This window comes from Choristoneura fumiferana, chromosome 19, assembly GCF_025370935.1.
Source record: "Choristoneura fumiferana chromosome 19, NRCan_CFum_1, whole genome shotgun sequence".
Lineage (NCBI taxonomy): Eukaryota > Metazoa > Arthropoda > Insecta > Lepidoptera > Tortricidae > Choristoneura > Choristoneura fumiferana.
The window spans coordinates 3059641-3070708 of NC_133490.1; the positions used below are offsets into that span (position 1 = coordinate 3059641).

Below are 11068 nucleotides of genomic sequence, written 5' to 3' on the forward strand. Positions count from 1 at the left end.
GGGGGGTTGCAAGCAAGGTAGCCTGCATGTTACGACACCGTTTACGAGCAAGTGTGATGAAAAACATTATACGGTCTACTTTTTAAGGCTAACCAAGGACTAACTATTCCTTACTCATTAAAAGCAGGCATCGCCGCGGCGCCAAGCCCTCTCTTATTAATAACCTCAAGAACCCGACAAAAGTCAGATTATCAATAATCAGGTCAAATCAGGAACGCGTGTAGGTCCGTATATAAAGCCAGGCTTTACATCGGTAAAGGCAGAAGTCTTCTTCTCGTAGAAAGTGGAACATCCAAAGGTATCCCGGAAAGTGTTCCATCATGAAACTTTTGATTTTGGCGGCCTTTGTCGGTGAGTACCTTTGCTTTTTGCGAATTAAAAAAATAAATAGGAGCGCGTTCGCGAAGTGAGTTTAAAAGGAAGGGTTAATTTGAAAAAAAAATAAGCTTGAAATGACGTTTTGAACGCCAGTGTTGCCATTATATTGGGTTTGTTTATTTTGTAGGGAAAAATGGGTCTGAGTAGTTTTTTGAGAATAATTCGGATATCTATGAGCACATTGTTTTGCTTTATGAAGATACCTAACGGTTTTATTGCAGTTAATCATTATTTATTTTATTATTGTAATGCTAACAATTAAATGCGAATTAAAATTATGCCAATTGCGAAGTTATAAACATCTCTATTTCGAAGTTATATAATCTATTTTGTTTAGGTACATAACAATGTACAATGTACTGATGTGGTGTTTTTAAATTGTTACATTTTATGCTTAGTTGCGAAATTACGATTTTTTTTAATAATCATTCGGTTAGTTGACAGATTTTGTTCGATACTGGTGAAACGGTTAAAGTGAAAAGGTCACACTGTTGCACTTACATCGTTAGTCATAATCACAAAGCACATGTCAAGAAGATACAGAATTGTGCGCTTTTTCCTTTGTGGAAAAATATGACTAACCCTGACTATATATTCGTTATTGGAAATTTTTCGTTGTGTCTGAGAAAAAATGCAATAGGTACTTATAAAGACAATCTAAAAGTAAGCCCCGTCTTAAGTGCTTTTCTTCTTATCTTCACTTAGTTTCCTTACTAATATTTAAATGCACTTACTTCTCCGTTACCTCTTCAGCCTTAAACTCTGAACTAATTAAGTAAATGTACTTAGTAGTGAAATGGAAATAGTTTGATACCCTGATTAACCATATTTCCCGCGGGAAAGTGATAGATAATATTTTCACAGAAGAAGTCGTAGTCGTGGATAACAACTAGTATATGAATTACTTTGAGGTTACTATATACATTTTCTTTGGTTATTATCAGTCCCTTAAACTTAACTATAGAATGTTTTCTGTCTACAATTGAGATGGGCAAAATTAAATAATAAAATATAAACCAATACAGTAATGTACATTGAAATCTATAAATAAGTAACTTATGAAGTAAACGATTTGTTTAAGAATCCATTGACTGATGTGTGTTATTTTAAAATGGATTCACAGTATTTCAACAGGCAGCTGGGATAGTTTGACTAAATAGGAACAGGAACATAATCCGCAAATGTCTAAAGATTTTCAAATCGTGTTTGACAAAAGTTCCCATGCATTGACCTATGTTTTAAAGTTTATCGTGTCAAAGGGGTACGTGACTATAGTTTGAATCAAACATTTTGATAAAAATCTATCCAGTTAAAGTAACCCTATTATCACCTGAAGCATTTCGCATTAATTTTCAAATACCTTTATTGTCATGTATCTAATCGCCATCTTTATTTCAGCGGCCGTCGCCTCCGTTAGACTCGACACTAACACCGTCGAGAGCCAATGGCCCTGGCAGGCCGGCAAGCTTTACCGCTATGATGTGCAGACAGGCACCCTCGCCCACCTTGAACAGGGTTCTAGCACCGGTACTGCCTTCAAGGCCCACTTCATCGTCCGCGTCGTAGCCTCCGGGCATCTCCAGGCTAAACTAGAGAACCCTCAACACGGGCAAATCCACCATGACCTACCCAACACCTGGTCCCTCCCCGAAGACATCAAATATGAAGGTGTCAAGAACATAGATCTGCCCTTCGAGATTTATTTCAACGGAGGCCGCGTTCAATCCCTCAAACTTCCCTCAACTCTCTCCCGTTCGAATGAGAACTTGCTCAAAGGTCTCATCAGCGCACTGCAAGTAGACTTGTCTACTCACAGAAACGAGCACACTGCGCATGATACGCACGATCACGTCACACAGCAGGGACAGTACAGAAAGATGGAAACTGACGTCACTGGTGACTGCGAGACTTTGTACACCGTGTTGCCAGTCGCTTCCGAATGGCGACGAGAACTTCCAAAGTTCGCATTGGAGGAAGAGCCTTTTGAAGTCACCAAGACCAGAGACTACACACACTGCCAACACAGAGTTGCGTATCACTTCGGTGTACCTGAAAGCGCTAAATGGACTGGCACGTCCCAGAACCCTCACGAAGTGCAGTTCATGAAGCGTAAGACTGACTCGCGCATCCTTGTTGGCAAGCAGGGTATTATTTACAAAGCTGAGACCACTAGCAAGGTCAACGTTGGAGTCCTTCTCTACGGCAAACACAATGCTCAGGTACGCAGTAACGTCAAACTTACGCTAGTTTCATACGAAGAGGACAAAGAAGCTGCATGGCAGATGCCTGAGGGATCTCGTACCGTTCAGAATCTATTGTACGCTCTGAGTTCCAAACAAGTAACTATCAGCGATTCACCATCCTCGTCATTCTTTTCGGAAAGTGAGGAGACCAGCCGAGTGCGTCGCTCTCTGAAAATGCCCAAGAATGTCATCAAGAAGCGTAGCTATGACAGCTCGAGCTCATCCAGCTCGAGCTCATCCAGCTGGAGCTCATCCAGCTCTGAGTCTAACTCAGCCTACCTCAACGACGATGTACCTCGTATCAATGAGCCTGCGTACGCTTCCCTGTACATGAGCGCCCAGCCCCATGTAGACAAAAAGCAAAATCCAATGAATGCTCAAAAGCTTCTCCAAGAACTCGCTCAACAGTTACAGAACCCCAACAACATGCCTAAGACAGATTTCCTGTCCAAATTCAGCATCCTTGTCCGCGTAATTTCTGCTATGAACTGGGAACAGCTGAGCCAGACTAGCCGCAGCATTGAAGTTGCGAAGGCCTCAAACAACGTCATGAAGCTTGACATGTGGATGATCTACCGTGACGCAGTCGTTCAAGCTGGATCTATGCCTGCATTCCAGCAGATCAAGAGTTGGATTCAGACTAAGAAAATTGCCGGAGAAGAGGCCGCTCAGGTCATCGCCTCTCTCCCTGCGACGTTGCTTTATCCGACAAAGGACGTCATGATTCAGTTCTTTAATCTGGCGATGAGTCCTGAGGTCCAAGAGCAGAAGTACTTGAACTCCTCAGCTTTAATAGCAGCAACCACTTTCATCAACAAGGGCCAGGTGAACAACTATACCGCTCACTCTAACTACCCCACTTACATGTACGGTCGTCTCGCTAACAAGTATGATAACTTCGTCCTTGAGGAGATCCTGCCTCGTCTTAGCCAGGAATTGCAAAAGGCTATCGAAAGTGGTGACAACCACAAGGCTCTGATCTACGTAAAGGCTATAGGTCATCTGGGTCATCGTAGCATCATGGAGGTCTTTGCTCCGTACCTTGAAGGCAAGGTCCAAGTTTCGACATACTTGCGTGCTTCAATGGTTGAGATTCTGCAGTTGCTGGCCTACCAGAAGGATCACTATGCCCGCGCTGTGCTGTACAGCATCATGAGGAACACTGCTGAGCCTTACGAGGTCCGTGTCTTGGCTGCTCAAGGTGTCTTTGTGAGCGAGCCCACCGGAGCTATGATGCACGCAATGGCTGAAATGACCCACAAGGACCCTAGCCTGCACGTACGCGCTGCTCTCAAGGCTGGCATCGAGACATCTGCTAGGCTTACCAGTCCACGCTACTACAATTTGTAAGTATCGTTTAATATTATTGCTTAGTACATGGAACCATTTGAATCGAACCACGAAAACTATTTAACTTGGGACTATAACCTAACTTGAGCTCATTTACCCAAAAAATAAAACTTCACCAAAATAAGCATAGACGGGCTGATACTTGTGTAAAACCAGACCTATTAAAAACGTTACATCTTTTCTTTATCAGGGCCAGAACTGCTCAAGCCGCTCTGCCTACTTTGACCAAGGATGACTTTGGCAGCCTTAAATGGGGCCAGAAATTCAGTGAGTCCCTCAATGAGGAATACGTGCTTGATATCATCAACGTCCTGTCCTACGTCAGCAGTGAAGATTCTCTCTTCCCCAAGAACCTGAAATTCTCGTGGATGAGCAAAACGGCAGCGTGGAACAAAATGAACGTCGTAAGTTTCTATCATAGTTACTCATGCGTAGACTATAATAACTAAACATCTCTTAAATTTAGTGATTTTGGAATAATCTTTGATATTTACACTACAATACAATAACTCTTTATTGCACACCAACACAGTAGGCAGTACAGAAAACACTACACATTACATTTACATTACACATTTATGTTTGCAGATCTCTGCTTCTTTCTCAAACTACCGCCAATTCATCGATCAGCTGTTGCAAAAGTTGAGCATTTTCAAACGAAACGTTCCCAAGAGCTCTGCTGAACACAAATATTCTGCTAAAAATATCGCTAACCTGTTTAACATCAAGCGCGAAGCTCAGAAACCGATGGAAGCCTCCTTCTACATCGACCTCATGAACCAACAAAGATACTTCAGCCTAACGCAAGAAGACATAGATCAACTGCCTGCAATCCTCGGACAGTTCATGGCTAACCTCGGCAAGGGAATCGAACATCATTACACTAAAGTCATCAACCAGGCTCAAGTTACCATCATGTTCCCAGTTGCTTCTGGTATGCCTTTCATCTATAAATACAAGGAGCCAACTGTTATCCACATCCAGAGCAAGACCAAGGGCCAAATCAACTTACCAGCTCTGGAAAATCCTGAATATTCTTCTTCTTTGGAGCAAGAAATCCAGTTCACTTACGCCAGGAATATTGAAGGATCCGTTGGTTTCTTAGACACTATTACGAACCGATTCGGTAGCGCTGGTCTCGTCAGCAAATACCAGCTTAACATTCCCGTCAAGTCCCAAGTCCAGGCTAAACTTGGTGAAGTGAAAATTCGTCTGGAGCCCCTCCTTCCTGAGCAGGATACTACTATTGTACATTACAGCGTGTGGCCCTACACAGCTAACCAGAAATTGGATACGCTGACCCCGAAGTCTCTTGATCCTACCTCTAAAGTCATTATCCGTAAAAATAAGGTAGCATCTGTTAATGCCAAGTTTGGCCAGATCACTGGAACTACATTCCAGCTTGAAGGATACTCCTACTCGAATGACTACCAGACCTTCGGTGGTATGCACCGCGGTATTGAATTGGTCTCTGACATCGCTTTCGGCCTCGTCCAGAAAGACGTGGCTACGACGCACTTTAACTTCAGATATCTTGGAAAGCAGTCGCAAAACAAGGCTATCGCTCTGACTGTAGCATACGGTAAGCATTTCAGTCATGTCACTGATGAATTTCCAAACTTATTCGCATAAGAAAGAGCTTTAGTCATTATTGATACCTAAGAATTCCTTTATCCTTTATGTTTTATTGCGCTAGCCCATATGTATTTTTTTTTTGCAGATACTCTGTACAACCAGAAACAAGCCCAAGCTCCCGTGAAAGCTACTGAGATTACCGACATTACGCCGAACAGCGTAACCCGTCGCCAGGAGCTTGTGAAACGCGCTGTCTCTGGCATCGACACAGCCAGAGCTAACATTATCGACCTTAGCGCTACGTTTGAGGGCTCCCAGAAAGTCGAATACGTTTTTACTGCTGCTATTGGTGACAGCAAGGTTGACCCTAAGATCGGATACGCCGTCTTCGCAGCAAGAAACTCAGACAAGTTCGGCAATACTCAACTCAACACCGTTGGAAGCTTAAAGATGCCTTCCGTAACTGCTCTGAACTTCCTCTATGCTCTTAAAAAAGAGCTCAAGACTGCTTTCGAAGCCGACGTCAACCTTGGCCAGAATGGAAACATCCAAGTTAAAGCATCAGGGGAGCGCACTACGCAATACATAGAAAACTTGCTGCGAGACGCTCGGGGGAAACAATGTCTTCAGGAAATCGAGAACAACAATTTCTACCAGGAGTCATGCAGAATGATGATACTCAGAGCGCACGCCCCCAACCACATTAAGGCATCAGTTACTTACAAGAACTTGAGCCCTGCCGTCAAAAACGTGACCTTCCAAGCGTACCAAGCGTTAACCAAATTCGGGTTCTGGTATTCTGACTTCAACCCCTTCAAGCCAATCGCCGGAGACAAAATCGAAATCGACGCGGATATGGACTTCGAGGACAACTACCTGAATTTGGATATCTTGTCCTACATTGGGGAAATGAAGATGAAGCGTGTTCCCATTCCGAATTTCAGCGCTGCAATTCTGTCTGCATACAACCCCTGGAATGTTTATGAGCGCCTTTTTAACCGTTTCACCCAACAACAGTTTGTGCGTAAGTATTGCATTAAAAAATTTAATACTTTCTTAACTTCTAGGGAGGCTATAATACAAAATGCGACTAAAACATAATAGCCGAATCATGTTTTTACTTCAAAACTGCAACTAACCAAACAATCTCTTCTACAGCTTTCTGCACGGTTGATGATACCAAGATCAGGACGTTCAGCAACCGCAGTTACGACTACACCCTCAATCCCTCTTGGCACGTGGTGATGCATGATGATGCCCAATACGCTGGCCAGTACGGCTACAGAAAAGAGCAGCTTGTCATCATGGCGAGACAGCCCCAGGAGAAGCAGAAAGAAATGTACATCTCATACAAGTAAGTATAGATAAATATGCATCTTTACAGTACAAACAAGAAGCAAAGCGATTTCATCGTCTTTATTCCATGTCAGGCTAGCTAGTATCTATTAGTGTCTACAACATTGTCAGATTCGATTAAAATTGAACTTATCAGGGTTTTTTTTCAGGGATTTCTCCCATGCCTGTTGATATTAATCCAAAATAAAACAAATAGGATTATAAAATAAATAAATAAAATATCATGGGACACTTGGCACCAATTGACTTAGTTCCAAAGTAAGCAAAGCTTGTACTATGGGTACTAGGCAACGGATAAACATACTTATACAGATAAATACATACATAAATACATATTAAACATCCAAGACTCGAATATAAACATTCGTATTATTCATGCAAATATCTGCCCCGGCTGGGAATCGAACCTGGGACCTCAAGCTTCGTAGTAAGGCTCTCTAACCACTTGGCCATCTGGTCATTAGAAACACATCACCAGGGACCGAGACAATCAGGTGGTCATTTGAATTGGTTTTGAGTGTCTACAAGATACAAAAGCCTAGATAACTAGCATTAGTGAAGTTTTATACCTCCTTTTACCATGACGATTTTTCTAATACGTATGTTTTTTTATTTCAGATCCGAATCCGGGAAAGATTTGGAAATTTTAGTCCAACTGGTGAACAACAAGCCCACTGTTAAGTTGCAAACCAATGCCAAGAAGGTCTCTGAAGGAGAGTTGACAATGTACTGGGATGAGGTTAAGGACGCCCCTCTGCTTGAATATTACATGCTAGACGATAGCACTTTAATGACCCAAATCGGAGAGAACCGACTCCGTGTGATGTACGATGGCATGAGAGTTGTCGTGTTCGCTAAGGACAACCGTAACAACGTCAGGGGTGTGTGCGGACACATGACTGGTGAACCACGCGATGATTACAGGACGCCTTACGGCATTGTTGACAAGTCTGAGCTATACGGTGCTTCCTACGCCCTGAACGTCGATGGTGAACCCAGCATCCAACAGTTGCAGTCTGAATTGAAGAAGTACGTGTACCAGCCCAAGTACCAGTTCACCGCGATATTACGCTCCGACGGACAATGGAAGCAATCCATGCATTCCTCTCAGGAGCACTCGGGTTCGTCTGAGCTTTACAGGGCCCGCAGCTACCTCAAAGAGCAGGGCGTATGCCAACTGCACCCACAGGTTCAATACTACGAGAACCAAAACGATATCTGCATTTCTACCACCCAAGTACCTGGCTGCCAGTCGCATTGCAGAGGACAGAACTACCACATCCAACCAGTCGAGGTTGTTTGCGGATCCAAGCTTGACAAGCAATTCCAGGAGTACAGAAACGAGATTCAAAAGGGAGGAAACCCACAGGTGTCTGGACAGACGCAGATAAGGCAATACCGAGTGCCCAGCTCTTGCCAGGCGTAAATATAATAAATCTAGTAAAGAAAGACTTTTTAGATTTGGCGCGAAAATGGATTATGATTTAATGCATGAACTTATATAAAATCTTTGATTTGATATACATATATTTATTTTTATCGAAATTTATATCCATTTATATATATATGTAGTACCTATATTGTTTATGTATCTATTATTATTTAATTAGTATTATTATATATAAATATATATGAAATGTATTTAGAATGTATAATAGCAAGCAATATAAAAATAAAAATAAAAGTTGTATCATTTTAACTACTTGTTACCACTAGTGCCATCTAGAATAACATCAGAATAAATTCTAGTCCTGATTCAAGTGTAACACAACACAAGACACAAGTTTCAACAACTATCCCTAGATGTCGTTTCTTTTTCGACATAAACACAGTTGCCATGCTTTAAAGTTTACGCACAGTTCACGTTATTTATGATGGGATGGAAGTACCATTCTCTGATTCACAAACCAGCTCTAGTTCATCGATTTAATGTATTTAATTTTTAAAACACACCAAATAATAACCGTTCACAAGTTTTTTTTTAATTAATTATATTAAATTAGTTTGAAATAGTGCACCACAATTTCGTCAGTGCAACACGTAGCTACTATTTTATATTAACACTAGCTTTTGCCCGCGACTTCGTCCTCGTGTACTTTAGTAATAAAGGCGTATGTTTTAATTTACCCCCGTTATAATTGTGACATGTGTATCTGTGTGTATAACGAACGGAGTACTGCCGTAAACTATAGATAACAGTTTACTACAGTAGGAACTACGCTATAAACAATTTTTTTACCAGTTTTGAAGCTAGTTTATGCAAAAGTTTTATGCAAAGCAGATCAGATTTATGTTAGAAAAGTTTGCATCTTTTATTTAATCTAAATAAAATAAAATAAATACTTAATGTAACATTGACAGTTCTGTTCAGATGTTGGGTTTCGAGCAATTTATTTTTAATAACCTGGCAACAAAATGAAATTAAAAGAAATGCTGCTCCGGCAGGGCTACTCTTAAACTCGAATTTCGAAGTTCGTATCGTACCGTCTCTCTCGCTCTCGTATTAAATAGTGTAAGTGTCAGAGGGACCGCACGACACGAGTTTCGCGTTTCGTAGTAGCCCTGAGGTTGCGGGGTGTAGTGTAGGCAATGTACGACTTGTTAATGCACGCTCAAATAATGCAAGGCCTGATAATCCGTGCTTATAATAGTGCTCAACCTATTTTTTTGAAAATACCGACCCTTTTCATCGTGTACACCGCATATTAATAAATTAGTAGAAAATTTCTTAATGAGGGCTATCGTTTTTTGTCTCACTAGATGGCGCACTGTAGCGTCGAGTTTCGTAGTATCCCTGAAAGCGGGTTTAGTTTGGCAATGTACGACTTATTAATGCACGCATCAAATAATGCAAGGCCTGTCTCAAAACCGTGCTTAAAATAGATATTGCAACCTATTTTTTTGAAAATACCGCACCCATTTCTATGAGTGTACACCGGATACCTAACACTAGCGCCTAGTGGCGAATTCACACGCGATAATTTGGTACTGGCGCTTCGCCGGCCGCTACCGCGGCACGCTCGCTATACTCGCTTGGCTCGCGCATTGTGGTCACAATCACAATGAGGGCTATCGCGTATGAATTCGCCGCTAGAGGCGCTAGTGTAGCGTGAGGTCTCCGAAATGTCAAATCTCATAGATTTTGGGGAGTTACGCGGGTTTATTTATAATTAGAATAATTTTGTAAGTATTTTGCGTTACCTGAAATTAATTTTGGCAATTATGTGTTACGGGGCAATGAATAACTGTTTTGAGACAGTTTTGTCTTTCGGAAACTTTTGTCCTCCCATTTTTTCCGAACAAAACGGGACTACGCAACACTGTGTTTGCTCGATATTTTTATGGTACGGTTTTAAGGTGTATTAAATATGATTTTAATCTAAACTTTGTTTTTACGCCCGTAATAAGACTTTGAAAGCCACACTTAAAAACCTCACGCAGCAGTGGCGCCATCTAGAAAGACAAAAACAAAAGCCCTCATTGGGCAACAATCTAACACAAATCCATGGTCATTCGAATCAATTGGCTTCAGGTTATTACGTCGTACATTATCACTACGTACGTTACAGCGCAGCGTAGGACGTCCACCAACAAGATGGACGGATGACCTGGTTAAAGCCGCGGGTTCACGGTGGATGCAGGCCGTTGCCAACCGAAGCAACTGGAGGTCTGTGGGGGAGGCCTATGTCCAACAGTGGACGTCCTACGGCTAAGATGATGATGATGATGACGTTACAGCGCGCGCAATATTTTGTACGCCCTGATAATGCGCGACCATGATATTGTACGGCATGATAATTGGAAGCATGCTTCGGATTATCACGTCGTACATTATTGCGCGTACATTCCGAGTTGTAGATTATTGTTTCCCCGCCCGCACCGCACAAGTAGTCCGCATAGCAACGGAACAGTCAGCTGATTTCGATATAATTTGCTTTTGTGATTTGCTTTATTATTGTGAGTGTGAGACTTAAATTTTAATACGTAATTTAATTTATAAATAAATTGTGTTTATTACTCACCAGTGATTTGATAGAAATTTTCCAGCTTCTCGAACTGTCGCGCGTAGTGCTGTCAAACTGAATAAAAAGCCTACGAAATCTGTGTTCGAAATTTCGAATTGTGGAAATTTTCATGTAAGTACAGTTTTGTATTTAAAATTTTCG

General features: G+C 41.8%; 1 protein-coding gene across 1 annotated transcript; it reads left to right on the forward strand.

Moving 5' to 3' along the window:
• The first annotated feature begins 261 nt into the window (after positions 1-261).
• LOC141438839 (vitellogenin-like) lies at positions 262-8586 on the forward strand. The gene is made up of 7 exons (XM_074102859.1): positions 262-351; positions 1777-3967; positions 4162-4375; positions 4560-5553; positions 5692-6570; positions 6705-6900; positions 7521-8586. Exons 1-7 carry the CDS (start codon positions 321-323, stop codon positions 8326-8328), a joined length of 5313 nt encoding a protein of 1770 aa, XP_073958960.1. The 5' UTR covers positions 262-320; the 3' UTR covers positions 8329-8586.
• The last annotated feature ends 2482 nt before the right edge of the window (positions 8587-11068 follow it).

Bases quoted from the DNA above. Each gene is read 5' to 3' on its own strand.
- LOC141438839 (XM_074102859.1), top strand. From the start codon at position 321: ATGAAACTTTTGATTTTGGCGGCCTTTGTCG. The intron at 352-1,776 runs GTGAGTACCTTT...TCTTTATTTCAG, and splicing joins GATTTTGGCGGCCTTTGTCG to CGGCCGTCGCCTCCGTTAGA. The intron at 4,376-4,559 runs GTAAGTTTCTAT...TTATGTTTGCAG, and splicing joins CGTGGAACAAAATGAACGTC to ATCTCTGCTTCTTTCTCAAA.